The sequence below is a fragment of the Marmota monax genome, unplaced genomic scaffold (assembly GCF_021218885.2).
Source record: "Marmota monax isolate L192 unplaced genomic scaffold, Marmota_monax_Labrador192_F-V1.1 WCK01_AAM20220418_F8-fsc00034, whole genome shotgun sequence".
Lineage (NCBI taxonomy): Eukaryota > Metazoa > Chordata > Mammalia > Rodentia > Sciuridae > Marmota > Marmota monax.
The window spans coordinates 11284306-11310898 of NW_026693934.1; the positions used below are offsets into that span (position 1 = coordinate 11284306).

At 47.3% G+C, this 26593-nt stretch overlaps 1 protein-coding gene across 1 annotated transcript in view; it reads right to left on the reverse strand.

The window, feature by feature from the left end:
* The window catches only part of Myo7b (myosin VIIB), an 86372-nt gene that overhangs the window by 45546 nt on the left and 14233 nt on the right, over window positions 1-26593 (reverse strand). Inside the window, exons 3-14 of the mRNA XM_046463676.2 lie at window positions 22310-22423; window positions 20727-20879; window positions 19458-19642; window positions 16867-16988; window positions 12890-13032; window positions 10980-11093; window positions 9400-9553; window positions 6707-6783; window positions 4971-5090; window positions 4567-4709; window positions 2008-2218; window positions 1410-1545 (exon numbers count right to left, since the gene is read on the reverse strand). Of these exons, the coding sequence (XP_046319632.1) occupies window positions 1410-1545; window positions 2008-2218; window positions 4567-4709; window positions 4971-5090; window positions 6707-6783; window positions 9400-9553; window positions 10980-11093; window positions 12890-13032; window positions 16867-16988; window positions 19458-19642; window positions 20727-20879; window positions 22310-22423 (1672 nt within the window). The remainder of the gene's footprint in view (window positions 1-1409; window positions 1546-2007; window positions 2219-4566; window positions 4710-4970; window positions 5091-6706; window positions 6784-9399; window positions 9554-10979; window positions 11094-12889; window positions 13033-16866; window positions 16989-19457; window positions 19643-20726; window positions 20880-22309; window positions 22424-26593) is intronic.

The following is a 26593-nucleotide window of genomic DNA, read 5'->3' on the forward strand; positions in this document are numbered from 1 at the left end:
TGGGGATATAGCGCAGTGTGGTAAAGTGCCTCTGAGTTCAATCCCAAGTACAAAAACAAACAAATCCTGTTGCAATTCAGTAGCAAAAAGACAAAGAATCCAATTGAAACATGAGCAATGAATTTGGATAAACATTTCTCCCAAGAAGATATACAAATAGCCAACAAAGGCATGAAAAGATGCACAACATCATTACCCATCAGGGAAATTCAAGTCAAAATCACACTGAGGGGCTGGGGATGTGGCTCAAGTGGTAACGCGCTTGCCTGGCATGTGTGAGGCACTGGGTTCGATTCTCAGCACTACATAAAAATAAAAATAAAGATATTTTTTTAAAAATGGTCAAGATGGTAAATTAAAAAAAAATCACACTGAGATCCACTTCAACCCCCCTGGGATAGCTAAAATAAAAAAGACAGATAACAACATGTGTTGGCGAGGATGCAAAAAAGTTGGAATCCTCATCTGTTGCTGGTGTAAAGTAGCATAATCACTTTGGAAGAGAGTTTGACAGGTCCTCAAAAAATCTAACAGAGGGCTGGGGTTGTGGCTCAGTGGTAGAGTATTGCCCTGCATGTGTGAGACACTGGGTTCAATTCTCAGCACTGCATATAAATAAATGAATAAAATAAAGGTCCTTCAACAACTAAAAGCAAAATTAAAAAAAAAATTAACAGAGAGTTACCATATGTCCCCTCAGTTCCACTGCTGAGTATATATCCAGGAGAAATGAAAACATACATTCCACACAAAAACTTGGACACGGATAGTCACAGCTGCATTACGCAGAAGACCCAAAAAGTAGAAACGATTCAAATATTCATTAACGGATGAAGAGACAAACAAAATAGAGTATGTTCATACAACAGAGTGTTATGCTGGAATAAAAAGAAAATGAAATACTGATACAAGTGACAACATAGATAAACCTTGAAAACATGTTGACAAGTGAAAGAAATCGGCCACAAAAGGCCACACTGTATATGATTCTGTTTACAGGAAATGTCCAGAGTAGGTGAACCTAGATGGACAGAAATCAGTTGTTGCCTGGGGTGGGGGTGGCGGTGTCAGGAGCGACAGCTAATGGGGAGTTGCCTTTGGAAGTGATACAAATGCTCTAAAGTTGTGGCAATCATTGCACAACTCTGGGAATCTACTTAAAACATACTGAGATGTCCACTTTCAATGGTGAATAATTAGGGTATGTGAATTATGTCTCAGCAGAGCCACTACCAAACCACAAAACGTCACCGAATGCCTGGTTCCATTCCACTTCCTTTCTCTAGGCAAATCTATGCTTTGAACCCTGCCATTCCATTACTGGATTGGTGAAAGCACCAGTTCTCTCAGTCTCCTTTCTATGATCTCTCTGCTCCAGATCTGAGAGTGCGTGAGGGGAGGTCACCCACCTTCGGCCTGGTAGTAAACCTCGCCAGCAAAGTGAGCAATGCCAAATCGGGCATCGTGGATATTCTTGGGTTTCAGGAAGGCTTTGTTGTTGGCGTGGACACTGTTCAGTTTTTGCAGCATGGTGATATCTGTACCCTGGAAGAACCCGGATGCTCTCTGAGCTGAGGTCCCAGAGTCCAGCCATGCGGTGGTCAGCTTGGCCCACCGGCAGGGCTCAGGGGCTCCCTCGTGGGACAAAGTAGGCTGGGTTCAGAATGACAGATGGGACATTAATCCCCAGGGGTTGGTGACTTGTCATAGTGAGTGAGGGCCCAGCCAGGAGCAGAGGCTGCATCTGCCACCCCCTACCACCAGTCCTCCTGCTCTATCCCCTGGGCAATTGTCCAGGTGCCCCAGCAGCCAGGAAAAGCTTTCTTCAGGTGGGCCTGAGCTTGGCCTTCAAGGAAGGGAGGGTCTGGTTAGTCTGAGGCTTGTCCACTTATTCCTGGCAGAGGTCTCAGCCACCCTGGGAACAGGTGGGCCTCACAAATGGAGCTTCCCAACCTCAAAGAAGAGACCCACGAGCCAGGGCTCCGCCCCCAAGGCCCAAAAACACACCTGTGGGAGGCGGCTCTCTTCATCTAGGAGGGAGATGACGCTCATGGGCTTGAGGGCCAGCAGGTCCAAGGTGGGCCGGTTGTCGGTATAGTGGATGTAGTCCCAGGAGATGTTCTCTGAGCGGTACTCCTCCTGCTCCATGGTGAAAACGTGCTGCACAAAGAACTGCTGCAGGTGCTCATTGGCGAAGTTGATGCAGAGTTGCTCAAAACTGTAGAGGCAATGCCACCACCCAGGGCGGGGCAGGGTCAGTGGGTCCCTGTTATACGTGGAGGGAGCCCTGGGATCACCAGCCATCTGCACACAGCCACATACTTATGATGTACATTCACATGCACACAGATGCACACTCTTCCCTGCCACACCTCTTGCTTCTGTGTGCCTCCATTACCATCACCTCCTCCATCCCGTGGCAGTCAAAGAGAAACAAGAAGGCCCAGCATAGCATCGAATCCTAGGGTCACCTACAGAGTCCTTTGAAGGTCTGCCTAACTTCTCACTGAGACTCTCCTTATGGGGCCAAGTACTCACAAGAAGCTCCAGATTCATAGTAGGCAAGTGGCCTTGGTATTGAGATGAGCTTCCAGAAATCAGTGCTATCTACAGGGACCCTCTGGATCAACCAGATATATTCTTGTCTCCTGCAATTCTCCACCCCACCAATCCTCCAACATGCTCTACCTGATGGTTCCCTGCCTTGGGAAATGACTCCTCCATTTACCACCCCTGACTCAAGTCAGAAATCAAGAAGTTACACTTGACTCTGGCCCTCTCCCCAATTCCTACCAATTGCCAAAGCCTGGTCCATGCTAGCTGCAACACAGCATCTTGAAATGTTTATTTCTTTTTGTCCCCACTGATGCTGTCTTAGTTCAGGCCACCTCCAGTACTCCTCTGGAGCCCCGTGGTGGCCTCAAATCTAATCATGTTCTTCCTTGGCTTCAACTCCTCCCGGCTTCCCATGTTTTCAGGATCCAGACAGTGACCACAGTAGAAAGTTTTGACCACTGTTCCAGCTTTGCTGGGGTCACTCTCTGGCCACCTGGACTTTTCACAGCTCCCTGGATGTTCCTGGTTCTTTCCTATCACTGAGTCGCCACACATTTGGCGCCCCCTCCTCTCTGTCTCTGGGTCTCTTAGGTGTCTCTTAACTCAGGATGGGTCACCTATTTAAATAAGACCTCGTCATGCCTGAGGCTGCTTGTTCAACATCTGTTAACCACCAGGTAAGCAGGAACAGGCCCACCATGTCCCCCATGCCCAGCACACATAGAAAGCATGATGGAGTAGAGCAGGGGACCCAGGTCCTTACAGCATCTCCCTTCCAGGCTTTAAGACTGCAGCCGTGTCACAAATCAAGCTAGTGGCCACCAGTGACCATCCTTCAAGGCAGGATCACCACATACATGGCTAGATCCCCAGGACCAACAAGTCATCCACCTCCAAGGTGTCCCCGGTGTGCTTGATCTGTTTACCTGTGTCCCGCTCCCCAGAGGCCAGAACCCAATTTACACTTGAATTTACTGTGCCTTAAGGGTTCCATGGCACTAGGCATAGTTTTGCCAGCCCTGTCACCTCTCACCTGACTGCAGTGGTGGAACCTCTGCCCTGTCCCCTCGCTTAGCTGGGAGGCTGAGGTCCCAGAGTGTTTGCACTTGGAATGGCTCATGTCTGGTTCTCAAGGTGGGGCATCCAAATCCCTCCCAAGTTAGGCTCCATTTACAGACACAGTCTTGGGCAGGAGCATGTCAAGGTTAGGCCAGCCCCTGCTTCTTGGAACCAGTGACCTGGGCTCTTTCCTGCCAAGCCCTTTAAATGAACCAGGCTCAGGGAATCTGGACTGCATCCAGAATACTTCCTGCCTATTTGTCCCACAGCCCTTGTTTCCTGCATCTGACTAACTCCCACCTGTGATGATGCTCTGCGATATTACCTGCCCATCATGATGCCCTAGAATATCATCTGCCCAGGTTTGGCTCTTCTGCCTGGCTCCCTCGGCCACCTTGTGTACCTCACCCCATCCTTCACTGTAGTCATGTTGAGTAACAATGTTCTTACCTTCCCTGGTCATAGATTTTTAGCTTCTAGATGTGCGGGGATACCAGGTCAGAGGTGTCCTGCCTCACTCCCCCAATCCCCAACTCAAAAGTCAGGGATGGTCCACACACACCTCTAGTTGTATCAATGCTATTGATTTCAACTTGTCACCATGACCTCATGTGACAAAACATTCTGGTTCATGAAGCAAGCAGATGGCCCAAGAAGGATGACGAATGCTGGGGTCTCAGCCTGGCTCCCTGGGAAGGCATTTAGCTATGTGACCTTCTCTGGACAGACTGGGGATTCTGGCGGGTATGCAGGGCCATCTCATGCAGAAAGACTCAGGCCTGCTCACAGGCTCACCCTGGCATTGTGGGTGGGAGAGAGAGGCCCTGCTTGGAGCCCAGTGGCAAGGGGGTTAGGTGGGATGGGAGTTGGGGACGGCAACCTCTGGCTTTCTTAGAGAGAAGCTGCTTTTCTTCCGTTTTTCTGATAACAGGTGGACTGAGATCTTCATACCTATTGTTCTGGAAATTTTCAAAGCCAAATATGTCCAGGAGGCCGATAGCCCTCCGCACATTTTTGGGGTCCTGGGCAGGTGGCGGGAAGATTGCAGCGTTGATCTTCTTGACAATCCACAGGAAGAGGTGTCCATAGATGCCCTGAGGAGACATGGGGTGAAGCCTCTGAGCTTCAAGGTACAGAGGGAGGCTAACCCTTCTCCAAGTTCACCCAAAAAGGCTGCATGAAGATTGGGTGTCACAGAACTACTATTGCCCCAAGAAATCAAGCCCAGGCTGGGAAGCTCATGGTTCACTCCTAGGCGGGTGACTGGCAGAATTGGGACCTGTTCATCAGCCTCTGTTCTTTCTTGTTTTTCACCAATAGGGCCAGGGGCAAGCCCTATTCCCACATCTCTGTACCTTGACAAAGGCATCCCTCCGGTCTGCAGCCTGGGTGATGTTCAGGGGCCTGGTGACATATTCCCCACGGATAAGAATGGTGTGCTTGATCAGACAGTCTCGGAGCGCCTGGTACTGCACCTGGGAACGCAGGTACAGCTGCATTGCATCTGTGGAGCAGCAGGGCCTGAACCCAGACTCCCACCTGCTCCTGCTGTGTCTTGTTCCCTCTTGTGACTGAACAACCCATGACCAGGGCCTGAGGGAAGGCAAAGCCTGTGACCAGGGTCAGGCCAGACTGGGGCCACAGCCAGGGTCCTGGGAGTACTGGAGTGCAGACAGTTAAGGAAAAAGATTAGATAGGACTGAGCATGCTGGTCTCCCGGGGTTTGGTAAAGGGACTTCTGGGAAAGGGCCTGCTATGGGGAGGGCTCTGAGGCCAGGCTTCAGATACCCAGATCTAAAAAGCAAGGGGAGTCTGGATGCACCACGGAGGGAACACTGAGCCGGCAAAACTCAAAGCTCCCATGTGCCTGCTGTGGTTTGAATGTGGCCTCTGAAAGTTCAGGTGCTGGGAACTTAATCCCCCAATTCATACGTTAATGGTAGTTAGAGGTGGGAACTAGGGGGGCAAGTGGATCCTGAGGCTGCTGCCTCATAAATGGATTAATCAGTTTGTGGATTAATAGATTACTGGGTTACCTAGGGAGTGGCTTTGTTATAAAAACAAGCTCTCTCTGGCTCAGTTGCTCTGTCTTGCCATCTGAGGCCACCAGTACATATGTAGCAGGTGGCCCTTGTCAGACCCAAGCAGATGTTGGTACTGCTCTTATCCCAGACTCCAGAACTTTTTTTTTTTTAAATATTTTATTTACATTTTAGTTTTCAGCAGAGACAACATCTTTGTTTGTATGTGGTGCTGAGGATCAATCCCGGGCTGCACCCATGCCAGGGGAGCGCGCTACCGCTTGAGCCACATCCCCAGCCCCTCCAGAACTTAATTAACATAATTAAGAGAGAGATCAATTAACATAATTCTTCATAAATTACCCAGTCTCAGGTATTCTGCTACAAGAACCCAAAATGGACTAATATCCCTTAAGCCAAATAAAGGTGATTAATGTGAACGCTTTCCCCCCATCCCCTGTAATCATATTGATTTCTCACAGAACAGTCCATGGCGTGTGACATGGAGAGTTCCCACTACAAAAATACATCCCCATCCAGAACCTGCCACCTTTCCTCTGGGTCAAGGCTCCTTTTGGTCCCTGGAATAATGTGAAGGGCTGATGGTATGAGTCATATGACTCATTGGCACAAGCCACTTTCCCAGAACAGCACAATTCCTGGAGAAGTCCTGGGGGACAGGGCACAGGACAGAGACATTCTGATGGGTGTGGGATTGGGTGCTTGAGTGAGGAGTTAGGGATGAATGTGGTATAGAGTGAGGATGTTGCATGGTGGGCCACTGGAGGGCAGGAGGGGACACTGGACACAGGAAGAAATGCAAATTAAAGCTACACTAGTCATTTCACTGCTTTGTTAGTGATTGGCTCAAATGGTCCCCTCCCTGATGCCCACCCTCAGGCGTCCCAGTGTATAGAAGGGCACAGAGATAGAGCTCAGAGCCTGGGAGAAGGAAGGGAGGTAGGGGTGCGGCTCCTGGGCAGGATTATGAGAATCAGGCATCAGTCTATGGGCCCAAGCTCCCCAGTCTCTCTCAAAAGTGGAAAAGAGCAAACATAGTAGCCTACTACCTCCAGCAAGTTCATCATGATGGGAAAGGCGGGTGTCTCCATCACATCAGAGGAGTCCAGGTTCTCAAAGACTGCAGCTAGAGAGAGAGAGAGAGGCAGCAACCCTGGGGTGGGAAAGTGGTGGGACAGAGGGCAGCCCCAAATCTGTACTTTGCAGCAACTGTCCCTGGGGGGTGGGCCACTGCCTTTCTCAGGGCCCTCTCATGAAGGGAGTGAATGTTCCTGGTGACCACCTGTCATTAGCACCTTAGCTGCGAATGAATGTAGGGAACCGTAGTTCCTTCTGTCTGATGAGATCAGGGTTCTGGGTGAAAGGGAAGTTTGAAGAATCTTGGGGGTTTTTTTGGACTAAGTTGGGATACCCAGTTGGCAGGGGCACAGGCAGGGCCTGACTGGGATCTGTTACAGGAGAATGAGCCACCAGCTACCTTCAATCCACTCTACTGTCCCTAGACACCTGGACATTCATTTTGTTCATTCAATCTAATAAAGCAAGCATTAATGGAGCACTGACTGTAAACAACAGTCTCCTGACCACCTATCTACTTCAAGTTCTTTCTCTCTGAGCCACGATCCTCCTGCCAAGCTGGGGTGGGGATGCTGTTTATTTATCTTTTTTAATTAAAAATATTGTGAAATAAAACGTACAGATAAAAGTGCATCAAACAAAAAACTTATGTTGTTGTAAGGTCCATGCCATGAAATAACTAAAGCCAAATGTGGACCCTCCTCCCAACACTGACATCTTCTACGTGTCTTCTCCTTGTAAAGTGGTATTCTTCTCCCCTGGAGTAATACTTGCCCAACTTTCATGGAAATCTCTTTCTTGCTTCTTCTCATTTCCTACACGGGGTCCCTGGTGTTCCGTCTAGGCATGATCTCAGTGCCTGTTTTCTGTTTATTTTCATAACATCATGTTTCTGACACTCTTCCACCACCTAATGCCCACTTCTGGTCAGCGTGCACTTCCCTGGCAGAAATGCCCAGTGGAGTTGATAGATGACGGCCCACCCTAATTACCACTGGCTTGCAGTCGGCTTTCTGGTATGATATGAGGTTGTGGCCCCAGCTCAGGTTTTCCGTGTGGACACCACTGCTCTGAAACAGTTTCCCCCCAAGCCTGTCCTTTCCCCACTGCTCTGTGAATTGATGTCTTTGGTTAGTTCTAGAACCAGTCACAACCCCTTCCAATATTGCTCTCTCTTTCTCATCAGGATTCCAGCTACATCTTCTCACTTTGTCCTGTACGCTTCCTACCTTTCCATCTTTCTGCCTTTCTATGCCTTATAGTTACAGTTTCTTCTGACTTTTCTTTTAGCTCACACATTCCTCCAGCTGCTAAATTTATCCACTAAGTTCTTAATTTTGATGTTGTTGTTGATTTTGGTACTGAGGATTGAACCCAGGGGCACTTAACCCCTGAGCTATATGCCCAGCCCATTTATTTATTTATTTATTTAATTTTATTTTATTTGGGGGAGTTACCCAGGATTTAACTCAGGGACTATTGCCCACCGAGCCACATCTCCAGCCTTATTTTGAATTTTATTTAAAGACAGGGTCTCAGCAAATTGTTTAGCACCTCACTTTTGCTGAGGCTGGCTTTGAACTCATGATCCTCCTGCCTCAGCCTCCCGAGCCACTGGGATTACAGGTGTGTGCCATCACACATGGCCTTTTTTATTTCTGAGACAGGTCTCGCTAAGATGCTGAAATGCTTGCTAAATTGCTGAGGCTGGCCTCAAACTTGCGATCTTCCTACCTCAGCCTCCTGAATTCCTGGGTTTACACGCATGTGCCATTGTGCCTGGTGTGTTGTTTTTTTAATGTCAGAATTTCTGTGTGGCTCCTTTTAAAATATGTGATGTCATTTTCTAGAGTGTCCAGTTCCCTGTCTAAATTTTCCTACTCAGATTTTTCTTTTCTTGAACACAGCAAGCAGAGTAGATCTCTTACTGTTGTTCAATTATTCCAATATCTGAAATCTTTGTGAAATTTCTGTTACTTGTTATTTCTGCTGGCACTTGCTCATGGTACCTGTTTTCTTGTTCCTATTTCTGGGCACATGCTGCATGTTGTATTTGAAATATTATTAGAAGAAATCATTAGTAATCTATGTTGCTGTTATTTTCCTCCAGAGAGGATTGTCAGTAACTTTGGTTAGGTGCTTGGCAGTACTAACAGGTCAGGATACCTCAATTCCAAGACCATCTTTTTTTATACATGTAATTTTTTTAGTTGTTGTTGGTCCTATATTTTATTTATTTATATGTGCTGCTGAGAATTGAACCCAGTGTCTCACACATACTAGGTAAGCGTTCTACCACTGAGCCACATCTCCAGCCTCCCTAGACCATCTTGATGCTTATGAACTAGCTTGCAATTTTGTGTGTAGATTTCTCTACATTGGTTCATCTTCACCCTGAACATGTAGTCCTTTGGAGTTCCAGCTAAAACTGGGAGAGTAACTGATCAGAGTCTCCACTTTTGGGGTTTCCTAAGCTTTGATGTCTTCTCCTAGGAGACACTCAAAATCACAGCTACATTTTCCATAAGTATTTTTTCAGGACTGGATTGGACCCTATGACCTGTGGGCCCCTCTGGTACAAATCCCCAGTGACTTTTTCCTCTTACTGTCCCAGTCACCCCACTCTTCCTCCCTGGGGATGCAACTAGGGTAGAAACGGCCTTACCCATAAACTCCACATTGCCCAAGTGGAGAATGGCTGCCAACAGCTTGCTGATGTCCCAGTTCTCAGAGTCGGAGAAGAGAAGGATCTTCATGGCTGAGCGAACGTGGGCATAGTCCTTGGCATCATTGAGCCCCTCATAGGAGGTGCAATTTCCCTGCGAAACAGGACATCTCAGCTAACGGGGCTGCTCCACGTCCCAATTCCTCTATCCAGAGGCCAGCAAGGCCTGACATCCCAGAGACTCAGCCAAAGGCCACAGAAGTCATACTTCATTGGCTGTGGGAGGATCCTAAAGGGTCATATCTAGGCATAAGCTCAGAAATACAGGAAAGTATTCCCAGAGGCATGGGTAGAGCATGCCTGCCTTGCCACCAGCATTGGCACTTGGTCACAGTGTGACCTAGGGCCAGGTGTTCCCTGCTCCCTATTTGTCATCTGTCCATGCTCAGCCTTGGCTTCTCTGCCTCTGTGTAATACTGTGGGCTCATCCCTTTAACAGACACTTCCCAAGGTTCACCATACTCCAGACCCTGTGTTACTTGCTGGGAATTCAGAAATAGTGAGCTCCAGTCCCACTTCAGGTGCTGTGCATCTAGGAGGGACAGGCAGGCAGCAAGTGACCATGCCATGGGCTGTTACTGACGCTGAGACCAAAGGAACCAGGGCCAGCCCCATTGAGAGGTGGGGAAAGGCATGCAGGAGGAGGAACCCAAGGCTTGTTCAGGCTCTGATCTTCCAAACAGCCCAGGGTGGAGATGGCAGGAGTAAGGCTGCAAAGTGGCAGGCAGTGGCAGGGACTGCCAGGAGGCAGGGCCAAGAGTTGAGAGGGGAGAGTGGGCCGAGGGTCAGATCCTGAAGGGACCTAGAAACCATGTCAAGGAGCGTGGGCTTCTACCAAATCATTGTCATCAGAGATCAAATTTGCACCATAGGAAGATTCCTTTGGCCACAGGTAGATGACAAATGGGAGATCAAGACTGATCATGAGGATGGGGGTGAGGAAACTACTGCCATGGTCCAGGCAAGGGCTGACGAAGGCTTTGAGGCAGTGACCACAGGAGAGTGGGTCATGCAGAAGAGAGATCCAAGGGGTGGAGTGCATCTACTCTCTTGTCAACCCATGTGAGCATGTGGCTGCTTGTGCAGTGCTATCCCAGGGGGCAGGGACACAGTGGTGAGCAAGGCACCTACTTTCTGGGAGCTGATGTTCTGGGGGTGCCTACCAGGATGGGAGCAGGAGGCATGTGGATGACTCTCCAGAATTCACTGTACCGGGAGTCTTTTGGTTTGCAGGGACCAAATGAAGGTGAGGTTTGTGGGGAAAGGCCACAGGATCAGCTAGGGACCCATGAGGTAAAGCTGGCAGAAGGGCAGGAGGAGGCATGTTGTCAAGAACAGGTCACTGGCAGTCAAACACAGAAGGACCTGGGGCAGGTAAGGGTAAGGAGGACCATCAGCCCTGCCTCAGAGGCCCAGCTGGAGTTGGGGTATTTCTGTAGCTATAGAAATTCAAGGGTTGAGCAGACCCTGACCCTTCTCTCTGATTGCTACTGAGGAGTGGGACTGGCGGATGGGCTCACCATGGTCAGGTAGTGGTACTCAGAGGGCATCCCCAGGCCCAGCAGCTTCTTCTCCTCCACACTCATCCCCATGAGCATGCAGTAGAAGATGTGGTAGTTACGCTCCTCTGCAGCCTGAGAGGGTGTCCCCAAAGAGACATGTCAGCAAGTCCCCTGAGACCATCAGCCCGCCCACTGTCCCAGCTTCAATTCCAAGGTCCCCCAGCCAGGTGTGCCTCTGTCACTGATCCAAAGGCTGGCCTGGCCTGGCTGCCATCTTTGTCCTGGGCCTCCAGAGCCCATTCATCCCCTGCCCGGAGCTTCCTGCTTCTTGACTGCTTCTCTGCGGCCCTGAAGCCACCTGTGCCCAACATCATGCAGGACTCTCACAATCCCACACACTTTGCAATCACTTTTGTGACCCACCTGACAGCCACAGCTTATTTGGGCCTTGTATTTCTTTAAACACTATTTATAAATGCACCCCTTTGTAAATATTTAATCCATCTGAAGTATATAGTGCTATGAGTTGAGAGTTTCCATTTTGCTTCCTCCAGCTTGAAATCCCTTCCTCTCCCTCCTCAGAAGCCCTTGAGAGTCTGTGTTCCTTCTAGATATCAAATGCATTTACTTATATCTATAAGTAGTTCTTTTACTTTATATAAATATATATTTATTGTTCTTCGACTTCCTTTTTATTCATCTGTTTCTTGGTGATCCTTATACATCAATATACACAGCCCTCCCCCTCCTTTGCAATTCTGCCCACCTTCCTACAGTGTAATATGCCATATTTTTAATTTAATTTTATTGTTTTGATGCTAGAGATGGGACCCAAGACCTTGCACATGCTAAGTACATGCTCTATCTGTAAGCTGTACCTGCAGCCTATGCCATATTTCACTCGGTTTTTTATTATGGACAGGGCTTGTTTTTAAGCTTCCTTTAGAGGTTTCTCTAAACTTTCAGAGTACTATTTTGGGTGACAAGTTCTACAAATTCACCAGCCACTGTGTGAAGAAGGAGGGGCTTCTGGGAAGGGCAGGTCTTGGAGTCAGAGAGACTCTACCATGTGCTAGCTTTTTGACCCTGGCAAGCTACATAATCTATCTGGACTCAGTTTTTTCATCTGTACTATGAAGATAAAGAGCCCCATATCTCGTGGTTGTTGTGAAGAGCAAATGAGACAAGCAGGGGAAATGACCTCCTTCTCCAGCTTCCCATGTGCTAAAGTATCTATCTACCCTCTACCTTTTGTTGATAGTGTTTCCCCTGCTGGAATTTCATGTTTGTGTGTGTGTGTGTGTGTGTGTGTGTGTTAATGCGTGCATGTTCACAGACACACCCATAGACATTTGGGGTTATGCCATTATATGAGAGTGCACACACACACACACACACAAGGCTGCACTGACTCTGTGTGGTAGGTGTCTCACGTTGGCATCCCTGCCATTCAGAATCAGCTGTGTGATTTGTGGGTTACTGCAACATGAAATCACATGACCTCTTGCTGAAGAGTGAGAATTTCAAGATGGCAACAACAGAGCTCACACCAAGTGTGAGCCTTTCTGGGCACAGGGCCTTGGGTGATAGCATCAACCTGCGTTTTCTGGTCATTGAGGCCTTCTGGACACTGTCAACTGGCTAGCCCCAACATGCCTGAAAATGCCCCCATCCTTAGCTGAGCACTAGCCCGGCCTCAGAATTAATTTTAATGTGGTGAGGCACCATGGCACCAAAGAATGAAGGAAATTATATGGTTGAAAAATTCAAAAATTCCAATGAATGATAGAAAATCCTATCACTGGTTTTGCTGGAATACTCAAGGGGTCCATGGGGTCTGGGAAGCTTCCTCCACCCAGGAATGGGGGTGGCGAGAGTGAGGAAGGTCACCCTCCTGGAGGGCTCCAGGGATGATGGCAGAGCCTTACCTGCCGGCAGACTCGGGACTTCTCCAGGAGGAACTGCTCAATGCGTGCACCCTCGATCACCCCGCTGGCGTTGAAGTAGATGTCTATGTACTTCCCGAAGCGGCTGGAGTTGTCGTTGCGGATGGTCTTGGCGTTTCCAAAGGCTAAGGGTGAGTGGGTGACGTCCACGATGAGGGTAGAGAAAATTGACTTTTAGAAGGGTCATCTGAGTAGGCGTTAGAGAAGCTGTCTGGGTAGGCCTCTCAGAGGAGGTGCCAGTCCAGAACTGAAGGAGGAGGAGGGTTACCCCAGACAGCCATCATGCAGAGGAAGGGGAAGAGCAGGAAGGGCTTGGAGGCCAGAAGGCACATGTGTGCCTGCAGAACAGAGGATACAGGAGAAAAGCAGCAGCAAGAGGCCAGAGACAGTGGGATTAAGACTGAATGCCAGGCTCAGAATTTGGGAATTACTCCTGCAGGTGCTGGAGGAAGCAGAAAGTCTTCTTAGGGAGGGTGGTGAGAGCAGATTGGTATTTCAGAAAGATGGTGCAGGCTGTAAGGTAGATGGAGAGGGCAAGCTTTCAGGGAGAGGGACATGAGCCGACCTGGCCAGAGGACAGATGAGGTAGTCATTTGGGTTGTAGCACGATCCAAAGTGCCTTTTATAGAGCTATTACTGCAAGCTCTTTGGATGTGTCCCACAGTAACAAAGATGTTCTACTCCATAATGTGAAAGTTGCTAGAATCAAAATGGAGTCACTCATGTCAAACCCTAACCAAAAAATAAATAATAAAGCTGGGAGACCAAGGAGGGAGGGCTATCGGGATGACCAGAACATGCCTATGATGAAAACTATTACAAAAAGTCCCTGAAGGGCTCCTAACCATATATATTTGTCACTAGAACTTTTGCCAAGGGATTTCCTAACTTCATCTTGCAACATGAATCAAAAGGATAGCTGTTAGAATGCACAAGTACACCTGCTTGACACTGTCTCCACTAAGAATGGGTGTCCATTCCTAAGATAGGCCCCTGTAACCAATGTTTTCTGTTTCAAAACAAACTACATGTACTTCTTTCTTTTGCCTTTAAAAGCTTCCTCTTTCCTTAACTTCTTTGGACATGTGTATGGTCTCCACATGTCCTGGATTATAACACTCTGCCACTAGTGGATAGACTCAGTATTCCTTGGAGACTCTTTTGTTATTTAGGTTGATGACATACATCTGCATCGGCACACACATAATTAAAACACAATATTTGGTGCAATTCTTAACAAGAGCAATGGCCTGGGTATTTTCTATTCTGTGGTAGTTTATTTGTTCTGAAAGACTGATTTCATGTCCCACTAGTGGGTTGGATACAGTTTGAAAATATCACCATCTGATGAAGAAGAGTGTTCCTTGGTGAACACAAATGAACACAAATCGGTTTAGGAATCACTTCCCCTAACCCTTTCTCTCTCTGAATCCTAAGGTATAGCAAAGCCTCTGAAAAGTGTCAGTTATGAACCTTATTTAATGTATTGGAACCAGAGTGACCCTCACAAGATACTGGTCAGGTATCTCCTCAAGAAAGAATCTGATATAGAAATATTTTGTAAAAGTTGGCAAGCTGATTTTAACTTGTATATGGAAAGTTAAAGGACCTAGAATAGCCCAGTTTGAAAAACAAAACAAAATTTGAGGACATGGCTGAGGGTATAGCTCAGTTGGTAGAGAACTTGTCTCACATACAAAAGCCCTGTGTTCAATCCCCAGCACCACCAACATCCAAAAAAAAAAAAAAAAAAAATTGGAGGACACAGGCTACCTACTGCAAAACTTCCCATAAAGTTACAGAAATCAAGACAGTGTGGTTTTGGTGAAAGGTTAGACAGAGAGTAATAGACCAAACAGAGAAACAGGAATAGACCCAGATATGTATGGTCGATTTAGACAAAGGTGCAAAGGCAAGTCAATGGAGAAAATTAGTCTTCAACAAATAGAGCTGGAAGACTTATATATCCACACACAAAAAAAGAGAGAGAGGGAAGAAGAGAAGAAGAAGAGAAGGAGAGAGGCTACTTATACCTTGCACGTTGGAAAAAATTAGCTCAAACTGGATCATAAACCTACATCTAAGACCTAAAAGTATAAACACCAAGAAAAAAACTAAGAGAAACTCCTGAGTTTAGGTAAAGATTCCTTAGACCCCACACCAAAAGCATAATCCATTAAAGAACAAAATGATAAATGAAACTTCATCAAAATTTAAAACATCTGTCCCACTAATGACAATATTAAGAGAATGAAAAGATAAACTACACATTAATAAGGAAATAAACCAATTAAAAAATAGTCCAAAGATTTGAACAGATACTTCACCAGAGAAGATATACAGAAGGGAATTAAGGCCATACAAAGGTGCTCAACGTCATTTGTCACTGGGAAACTGGGAGTTACAGCCACACTGGGGTACCACACAACACGTATCAGAGTGATGGTCTCCCTGATGGTGCCAGGTACCAGCAAGGACAGAACAACTTGAACTCTCATACTCCGCTGGTGGGAAAACAAAATGGTACAGCCATTTGGACAGTTTCTGATCAAGTTGAATGACTCACTCACTATTGGAGCCAACAATTTTACTCTTGCATATTTATTCAAGAGAAAAAAATGTTCACACAAAAACCCATATAGTGAGTGTTTGTAGAAGCTCTATTCATAATTTCTAAAACCTATAAACCACCTAGGTATCCATCAATTGGGAAATAGACAAAGTGTTGGTAACTCCATAGAATGAAATTCCACTCAATGTTAAAAGGAATGGGTTGTGGATAGAGGAAAATAACATAAAAGAACCCCAAATGCATTACATTAATGAGTATCGCCAGTGTATGCTAGTGTAATCACCAAAAGTCGACAGATTGAGTGATTTCATATCTAGGATATTCCAGAAAAGACCAAAACTTCAGGGGGATAAAAACCAAATCCGTGGTTTCCAGGGGCGGGGGCTGGAAAGATAGATTAACTATAAAGGGACACGAGGGCAATTTTGGAGAGTGATGGAAATATTCTACATAATTATGATGGGTGGGTTATGGGAATGAATGTGTCTGTTAAAAATCATGAATCTGTACATTAAAAAAGGTGATATTTTGGGGCTGAGGTTGTAGCTCAGTGGCAAAGTACTTGCCTCATATGGTGAGGCACTGGGTTCAATCCTCAGCACCACATAAACATAAATAAAGATACTGTGTGTCCACCTACAACTAAATAAACATTTTTTTAAAGGTGATTTTTTATTGTACGTAAAGCCCATCCCAGTCATAAGGAAATGGGAGATTGTGTTGTATAGCAGCTGGCAGCTTTGGGGCTGAGGTCACAGATTTCTTGGGCCATGCTTACCAGGGACTAAACCTGGGTGACTCTGGATCTAAGGACTCCTCTAAGGAGCAGTTTGATCCAGAGGCCTTCGTTGGGTTGACAAAGCTTTGTGGGCCTGCTGCAAAATCAAACTGTGGGGCCTCTTGCTAAAAGTGAGAATTTCAAAAGGGTGGCAGCAGAACATTAAACCAAGCTTGAACTTCTCCTCACCCTATTCTCCTTCTTTTCCTCTTTCCTTCTGAAGTATCCAATCAGCATCACCATCTGAAGCTTTGCCCTGCTCACTCCTACTTCCTCCCGTTTTATTCTCTGTGCTACCCCCTCAAAAAAAACCTTGCAACACTAACTGTATGTAGTCCAGTAACTGCTTCTCAGGGGACCTAAACAGATGCAGCTGATATTTCCCAAATTGATTTAATCTTGGAGCCCCTTTTAAGAGGAATACTTCTTGTATCCTGTGTAAAACGTACATAATGCAAGTTTATGAAGTTATCAGTCAACTCCTTTCCTGGTGCCAGGGAGCCCCATGCTTCCATATGGAGGTTTATGACTTACCCTCTCTCTTCCTGCAGGAAGGCTCCCATCTAAGGGGCTGGGAGAGGAGGGCAATTCCCCAGGGTGACCACTTACCTTCCAAGATGGGATTAGCCTCCAGGACCTGCTGCTCAATCCAGGAATGCTGGCCACTGACAGTGGCCAGGAACTGCAAGATGAGCTTGGTGGTCTCCGTCTTTCCAGCCCCAGACTCACCACTGCCAAAGAGACATGCAAGGACATGAGTCCATAGAAAAACTATTTTTTCAACACCTCTCAACTCTCCTTCAAATCCACCCAAAGCCTGTTTTCTGGTCCCACTCTAACAGGGACACCTTTTCCCCATGCAGAGATCTCACAGCATGGCCCCTTCCTGAGGCCCTCAGATAATCAATGTTGAAGAAGTTATTGATGTGTTTGTCTTTTTTTCACTGCTTGGCTGCAAACTCCTTGGCACAGTCAGATCTGGCTCATTCCAGAGCCACTTGGTACAGTGCCCCATAAATACAGATGAATGAACAAGACCTTTTATTTTTGATTTTGAGACGAGATCTTGCTAGGTTGCTGAGGCTGGCCTTGAGACCATCCTCCGGCCTCAGCCTCCCAAGTCGATGGGATTACAGACATGTGCCACTGTGACCAGCTCCACCTGTACTATTTGAAGTAAATTCCAGACAAATATTATTTCCTCTGAAAGTATAACCTTTTGAAGAACCCATGATCAAGGTGTTCACATTTGCTATGCCAACAAAGCAGAGTCAAACCAACAATCTCCAGTCATAGTCACAGACCCCTGTGAGCACCTGCCACAAACAGGAACTCATCAAATAACCTGCCAATTTCACAAGGGAAGAGAAATTAAGGGGACTTGCTCACAGTTCGGCAGAGCGGGAGTATGTGGGGGGGTGTGTGCTAGTTACTATGGTTTGAATATTCCCTCCAAAACTCATTTTGGAAAAATAAAAAAAAAACTCTTATTGTTTGTTTGTTTTTTGAGATTGGCTCCCGCTAGTCTCAAACTCCAGGGCTCAGCTGATTCTCCTGCTTGGCCTCCCAGGTAGCTGGGACTACAAGTACATACCACTGTGCCCAGCTCCTTGTTGAACTTTAATTGCCACAGTGACAGTATTAAGAAGCAGGGGATTAGGTAAAAGATGTATTAGTGCTATTGTTTCAGAAGTGGGCTCTTGAGGAAAAGATAAGTTTGACCCCACTCACCCTCTGTGCACTTTCTCTCCAAGTTACGACATATGCCGTGTTTCTCATGTAGCACAAGGTCCTCACCAGATGTGCGCCTCTACCTTGAACTTCCCAGCTTCCAGAACCATGAGCCAAATGCACTTCCACTATTTATAATTCACCCAGTCTTGTAATCTATTATAGCAGCAGAAAATGGACGAGAGAGCCCAGTTTGACTTAAAATGATGTTCTGTTCATTACAGCATGCTGGGTACTAAGGAACTCTTTCCTCTTCTCAGCCCACACCCCATCAGCACTGCCACCCTCCAGGTAGAAGCCGGCCCTGTGAGCTTCCTGGCCAGCTGTCATGCAGTCTAGCTCAGCTCAGGAGGCCTCTTGCAGCAAGCAGGTCATCCTGTCTTGGGAGACAGATTGGGACAGATCTCTGTCTTCTCCCTTTCCCTGCTGTATGCCACTGAGAAACGGTCTCAATCTCTCCCTAACAGTAAAATAGGAATATCTTCCTCAGAGGGTGACTGAGGACATTAAATATGATCACCTATGCTATAGAACATCATTCATGTCTCTGGTTGAAACAATGTCCCTGCTCAGAGAGGCTGTGCCTGATCTCCCTTACACCTGAAGCAGCATGCCCTAGAATGTGAGCTCCACAAGGCAGGGGTTTTACCTGCAGCCGTTACCCATGTCAGACCTGTGAGGGGCGTGTGGCTAGGACATGATAAAATCTCAAATGAACTAATGGACCAAAAACGAATAAATGAATGACTACTGGCACATCAGTCCAGATGCTCTGCAGCCCAATTCCCGCTTCACCTCCCTTTCCCTCTTCCTCTCCCTTTCCTTTGGCAGCAGGAGGTCCTGTGGTCACAGGAAGAGAGAGGCCAGGCCAGGCCAGGCCAGACGAGGACTTGAGAGGCCTGTGAGCTGCTCTTGGAGCTCGCCTGAGGCCTGCCCTAAGATTTTATTTTTGAGTGAGATCTCACTCTCAGTTTGAGCCCTGCTCTCCCAAGGGCCTGTCTGGGCCCCATTTCTAAAGCAGCCATTCCACCTTTCTTCCTTGCCTCAAGAAACATTTATTGAAGGCTGGAAACACCCAGGCCCTGGTGATCCAGTGAAAAACCAGGTTCTGAAAGAAGGATGCTTTGGAGGGACATATCCTGGGGGAGGGGCAGCAGGGGACAGTTCCAGGTGATCTGTGTGCCCTTCAGAGGGGTATTTGCAGCTGAATAAGAGCCAGCCTCAGCAACTTAGCTAGGCCTTAAGCAACTTAGAGAGACCCTGCCTTAAAATTTAAAAAGGGCAAGGGATGTGGCTCAGTGGTTAAGCAATCCCCAGTGCAATTGAAAAAAAAAAAAATCACACCAGCCTCAAAGGCATGTTGGTCACACATGCTTTAGGGAAAGGGGTTGTTCCTTCCTTCCTTTGCAGGATGTTTGAGCAATGGCTGACCCCTCTGGCCCCCAGAATCATGGGCACCTGAGCCCCACCTGATGACACAGCACTGGTCCTTCTTGTTCTTCTTCATGCTGAAGTAGCAGCTGTTGGCAATGGCGAAGACATGCGGGGGCAGCTCCCCCACGTGGCGGCCATAGTAGAGTTGCACCTGCTCCAGGGTGTACAGGGGCAGCATCTGGAAGGGGTTCACGGCCACCAGGATGGAGCCTGTGTATGTCTAGGGAAGGAAACAGGAGGTGATTAGTGTCTCTGCCCTAGGGAAGAGCTACTTGGCCCTGGCCTTGGCCTTGGGTGCCACCCTTTGAGGGTTACCAGGACTGCGGACTCTGGTGGAAAGTAGGGTTTGATTCTGGGCAAGGAGGAAAGACTCACACTCTCAGATGCTCAGGGAAGCTGGGGTGTCCACCAGGAAGGTGAGCTTCCGTTGGACACATTCAAAATAAGATTACATGTTCAGCACCCTGCCTGGTGCTTATGAGGGACTTGATAAAATGGGCTGAACGTATGAAATGAAGTTCTACCTGCTTCCTGCAGGAGCCTCTGTAAAGGCTGTAGCCCTCACTGATCCCAACTGCACCTTCTGTGGACTCCAGGTCTCAGGGACAAGCCCCAGTCCTGGGACCACAGCCTAGGACCACCTGTTCATTGGCAGCCCTCAACTAGGTCCAGCTGCCCTTATGGGGGTGGGGCAGGGAAACCTCCACCATAAGACACAGAATTATCCTCTGCCTTCAAGGTGAAGAGGGTCAGATCAAGGATGTCTGCATGAGCACTTTGCAAAGGATGAGGTACAGTTCAGGTTATCTTGTTGTTCTCAGTCTCAGGGGCTCTGATCCACATTATTCAGACAGAACACTCCCTCCTCAACTGGTGGGTGGGGGCACCGGAGTCTTGGATGTCACTTTCAGGAGGACTGGAATGCTCCATCAGGTTACCCTGTTTGTGACATGCCTAGGAGTTGAGGGGTGGGAACAGGAAGCTGTGCTCATCCCATTGTCTTTCAGTGTCTACCTGACCTGTCAGAGCAGGTCCTCGCTCAGCAACAGACAGAGGAAAGGGCAGCACTCAGAGCACCTAGTGTGTGCCAGGTACTATGCTCTCAGCACACATCAGCTTCCTCTCCTCAAGGGTCTGATCCCTGCTTCTTTTGTGTTAGAAACAGAGATTGAGAAAGGCCGGACACCCCCACCTCCTCATACAGTGAGGATACGGGGAGTGGTGCCTAGCTCCAGATCCCCTGGGCGGTCACAGTCTCACCCCCATGGAAGGTTCCCAGATGGACACAGGGTAGGGGGACTCACATAGATCTTGTGCTGCTGATAGCGGATCAGGAGGTTGTGCACCATGCCTGCCTCGTTCAGGTCCCCCAGGCGGATCATGTCGTCTACACCCTCAACAGAGTTGGGGTGCATGGGGCTAAGAACACCACAGTCCTCTGCTTGAATCCAGTGTTCCTGGAATGATGGACACAGACTCCCTTGATGGGCAGCCTCCACATGGACCAGTCCCCTAGTACCCTACTTCTCCACATTGCCAGGCACAAGGTGACTCATGTGATGAGCACAGATGAGCTGACCTGGGGCTGATGGCCAGTCTCTGGCCAAGATCAGTCTGTGGCTTAGGTCAAGTGACACATGTGACAAAATCAGGTCCAACTGTGGTTTTGGTCAGCATGTGTCAAGGGCCTGGGGTACATATGTAGCTGGGCTGGGGCCAAACCTTAGGCTGGGGTGGAGGAGCTGGTAGCTACAAGTTAGATTTGAGGTCAATTTACAGCTGGGGCCTCACCATTGTTGGAATAAGTACAAATAAAAGTGTTTTTTAAAAAAATCATAAATGGATGTTGAATTTTGTCAAATGCTTTTTCTTGTATCTATTAACACAAATATATGTTTTTTTTCTTTGTCTACTGATTTGGTGACTTATACTGATTTATTTTCAAAATGTTGCAGGAACTTTGTATTTCCAGGGTAAACCCCATTTGGTTATGATGCATGTTCTTTTTAACATGTTGGCTAATATAGAGGGATTGCTAATTTTTAAAAGGACTTATTTGTGTATATGTGGTACTTGGGATTGAAGCCAGGGGTGCTCTACCACTGAGCTACATCCCCAGCCCTTTCTTTATTTTTAATTTTGAGACAGGGTCTTGCTAAATTGCTCAGACTGGCCTTGAGTTTGGGATCCTCCTCCTGCCTCAATCTCCTGAGTCACTGGGAATTTAGGAGTGTGCCATAACACTGAGCAGTGAAAGTGTTTTTGAAAAGCCATACAGCATTATGCAAGTGGGAGGTTCTACGTGGCTCCACGTGGCTTCCGTAATCTGGAGCTTCTAGGCACCAGTCTAGAAGTTTCTCCTTTAGGCCATGTCTGCAGGAGCTGCACCCTGGAGCCTGTCTGGGCAGGGCAGTTGGTCAGCCTGAAGAGTGAGGTGACCAGCTGGATGCTTGCCTTGCAACCCTAGCCTCACCGCTCTGCCCTCAGTGGCCCCTGCCTCCTCCAGGTGGGTGAGCTTCAGGTCTGGCCACCCTAAGGAGCCAACCCTCACCTCTGCATTTCTGCCCTTTCCTCCCCCCTCCACAGGTTTCTGGCCCACCTTCCCTCCAACTCCCCTTCACTCTGAACACCAGCTTTCAGCTCTCCCCCACCTGCCCTTGCCCTTCCCCCTCCCTCCTGCTCTCCTAATTCTCTTCCTTTCCCCAGGATGCAACTCTTGAAACATCCCCAAGAGGAACACATAATGTTCTCCAGGGCAGGACTTCACCGTGGTCTGTCCTGCCACAGAGATCTTGGGCTTCTGAACCCTCAATGCTGGGGAGCAGCAGAGGCAGTGGGCTCTGGGGCCCCAGTGGGATGGGCACAGGGGAAAGCCCCCAACACTGACCTTGCCCTCGTCATCCTCGACCAAGACCTTGCCTGGCTTGGTTTCTTTGATGATGCCCCCGATAGCCACTTCAGCCTTGTTGGTAGAGGCAGGCTCCAGCCACACATGGTCACCCTGGAGGGCAGAGAGGAGACAGTGGTCTGATCCCTGTTTCTCTTCCCTTTCCCACTGGAGACTTACCTGTCCTGGGGCTGGCTGTCCTTTTAATCTGGAGCTCCTAGGTGGCTCTGTCTCTCTTCTCTTTCTCCCTTCCTCCCTCTCCCTCCCTCTCTCCCACACCACCCTCCTCTTCCCCTTCCCCTTCTCTTCCCTCTCTCTCCCTTTCCTTTCTTCTCTCCCCCACTCTCTTTCCATCCCTCCCTCTCTTACCTCTTTCCCCTTCCTCTCCTCCTTTCCCTCTCTGGTCTCCTCTGAGCATGTGTCATCTGTACTGCCCAATAGGCAGGTACCAAACACTGTCTATTCACCTTCTTGCTTTGTCTCTACCCTGCCTGGGACAGTAAGTCCACCAAAGACAGGAGCTCCCCCACAGTGACCATCATAGAGAAAGACAACAGTAACCAAATTCAGCCACTATTTATGAAAATAGTGAGGTGGGGTGGTTTAGAGCAAATGAAAACGACAACAGGAGTTGAACTTCTCACTTGCATCCTCTCGGAAATCTACAGCAAGCAACTAGGAGAATGAGAAACAGAAACAAAACACCATTTTCAGTGAAAGTAGAAGATGGATGAGCCATTGAGCAGGCCGGAGAGCATTCTGGTAAAAGATGAAGAACGAAGCTGAAAAGAGGGCCCCAGCTGCAGATTCCAGAAAGAGCTGGAAAAGTTCATTTCTCCAAGTCCAACACATTCTAATGCAGCATGTCTCATTGCATCAGCAGAGAAAGGGCAAGAAGTGGTAATAGGAGCTTCCTTGGCCTGACTTGGCTCTAAGAAACGAGATGCCATATTTGCAGGAAGCAGTCTATCTGCGAAGTGGGAAAGGGAAGCTTTGCCCTGTGAAGAGCCCGACAGTACCCAAATCCATTGGCAGGGAGAGGGGCAGACTAAAAAGTCAATGCTAGCCTGCAACATGGCATCAACCACACCTGAACTTGCTGATCCAAGAAAGTTAATCCCACTCCAAGGAGAATAAACCCAAAGGAGCCAGCACAGGCCTAATACGAAGATACTGAAATCCAAGGGAGGAAAAGAGCATTCAAAGAAGAAGAAAAACAAAAACAGAAATCCCCAAAACAAAGCCTTTCAGAGCAGTAGAAAGTAAAAGCCAAGTATTTCACCATCATGTATTAAAATATACCAAAGTGCACCTCAGAGGCCAAAGAACTCAGGAACTAGATAGCAAGACAACTGAGACTGAAGAGGTATGAGTTGGCAGAGTTCGAGAAAGAAATGAAGGGTAAGAAATAAATTAACTGGAAATAAAAGGAAAAAAAAAAACAACAGGAGACTATGCATTGTTAGGTTTGAATGCGAGGTGTCCCTCAAAAGCTCACATGTGAGACAATGCAAGAAGGTTCAGAGGAGAAATGATTGGGTTATAAGAGTCTTAACCCAATCAGTGAATTGATCTCCTGATGGGATTAACTGAGTGGTAATTTAAGTGGGAGGGTGTGGCTGGAGGAGGTGGGGTTTGGGGCGTGGCTTTGGATATACATTTGTATCTGGAGAGTAAAGCTTCTCTCTCTGCTTTCTGATCTTCATGTGAGCTGCGTCCCTCAGCCACACTCTTCCGCCTTGATGTCCTGCCTCACCTTGAGCCTGAAACAAACCTTTCCTCCTCTACAGTCTTTCAGTCGCAGCAGCAAAAAAAGCTGACTAAAACATGTACTGACAGCAAAATTAGGACAAGAATCCTAAAGATAGGAAAGAAAAGAGTGAGCAAAATGACAAGGAAATTTTTAGAAAATAGAATTAGGAAGAAAAAGATAGATACACAGAAGACGGGAAAAAATACAGAGTATCCAAAGAAGAAAGCTAGAAAGGGAAGAAAAAAGCATCAAAGTTATTAAAGATACAATTCAAGATAACTTTTCAGAAATTAAAGAAACCTTGAATCTGTAAACAGAAGACAGATTCCAGGTACCAGAAATGGGGGGAGAGAGATCCGGTACCAGGGGGAAAAAATGACCTGGTCCAAGAAAAATAAAAATCAAATCCGGTACAGATTCAGTGCAATTCCTATTAAAATACCAATGACATTTTTTTGACAGAACAAGAAAAAGCAATCCTGGCCAGGGTTGTGGCTCAGTGGTAGAGCACTTGCCTAGCACACATGGGACATTGGGTTCAATCCTCGGCACCACATACAAATAAACAAATAAAATAAAGGTATTGTGTCCATCTACAACTAAATATATATATAAAAAAAAGAAAAAGCAATCCTGAAATTTGTATGGAAACACACACACACACACACACACACACACACAGCTGAAGTCTGCCGGGTTTCTGGTCGCGACTAAAAGGCTCAGGGATCACTCCAGTTGAACTGGGCTAACTCGGCTGCGCAAAATAACCACACAAGAGACACAAATACCTTTTTCTTTGGGGTAGCTGTGACAGCTCCTCTGACCTTAAGGGTCTGTAGAAAGAGAAAGAGCGAGAGCACGCTCTGACCCCTTTTATTGAGGAGAAGCCATTCAAATGAGGCAAGGGGTCAGGTTTCAGGGGGCTGAGTCTTTCTTCATAATGTCCAGTGTCAGCAGGTTGACTGACACCTGGGTAGGCCACACCCAAGGGCACAGTAAGAGAAGGGGACACACACAGGCACTTCCATGGAAGATTCTATCCTAAACAGGGCAAGGGGTTATATTACAAAGGAACAGGTGAGCGTAGCTTCATCGATGGGGCTGTAGCAAGACACCCATGCACGAGACACTGACCCTGGAACCCAAGAAGGGTGGGGAAAGCTCTGCCACATTTCTTCGACTGAGTGCCTCAGCACCCAGCCGGGGAGTGTGACCCAGTCACGTGCAAGGATGGTCTCCCACAGAAGTCATCTTTACCAAAAAGAACAAAGCAATAGGCAATACACTGTCAAAATATATGATACAGCTGTAGTACAGAGAGGTTGCAGAGTCAGAGTAAGCCAAGGAGAGCTGGGGAGTAGGGGTGAGGATCTAAGTCCTTTTGTACCTAGAGGAAAGCCAATGATAGATAACATTGAAAACCCAAATATCAAGTATCATCATAACCTCTTTACAGACACGGATGGAAAATTTGAAGGGATCAACTAGAAGGGTTGGTGGTGGTCACTTCTAGGGAAGAGGAAGTGGGGCACTGACTCTTGTAAGCTGTATGCCTACACAACTTTATAAAAATAAAAGTTAGCTAGGCTCGGTGGCACATGCCTGTAATCCCAGCAACCACGGAGGCTAAGGCAGGAGAATTGGGAATTGGAGGCCAGCCTAAGCAACTTAGCAAGGCCCTGTCTCAAAATTTAAAAATAAAATAAAAAGGGCTGGGACTGTAGCTCAGTGGTAGAGTGCCTCTGGGTTTAATCCCCAGTATGGCAAACAACAACAACAACAACATTAATAATAATAGCTAAATTATGTGAGCTGCGTCCCTCAGCCACACTCTTCCACTTATAGCAAGGAGCATTTATTACAGGATGCAGAAGACAGCAGGAAAATACACTGTATCAAGTTAATTAAATTACATACAAACTCTCAGAGACTGAGGACAAGCTCTCTTAGGACCAGGCTGAAATTTCAGTGTAAATGTGGGCATTGTGCAGTGAAAACAGCTGGCCAGTCACCAAAGTGAGAAGATTTAAAGTCAAAGATATATGATGAGCTTCTCACAGCAAAATTGACATTAACCAGAAATGAAAAAAAAAAAAAAAAAAAAAGAGAGAAACTATCTCCAGGGTAAGCCCAGTGATGAGGTGTCTGCCCAACCGGACCTGGAAGAAGAACTAACAGAACTGGAGTATGGATTATGCAAAGTAAGGAGCAATGGGTTTGCCATTTGGCCAGAGGTGCCCTGGGAAATAAATGGGAAGCCAAGTGGCAGAAAACAGAACTTCTTCCTGAACTCTGTGATGTCTGTTCAAAAGCAACTGAATCCTGGCAAGAATGGGCAAGAAGGGGGAAAATCAGGAGCTGTCAACTGCAAAGGAAGTGGAAGTGCATGTTGAGGTTCAAGGAATAGAGGCTGATTTACAGAAGCAGGGACCTCTGTGGCCTGTGTTGCTTTCTTTTTGCAGCTCAGCATGCAGAGGAAGAGGGAGCACCAGTCAGAGACGGAGGTGACTACACAGAAACCCAAAGCTGTA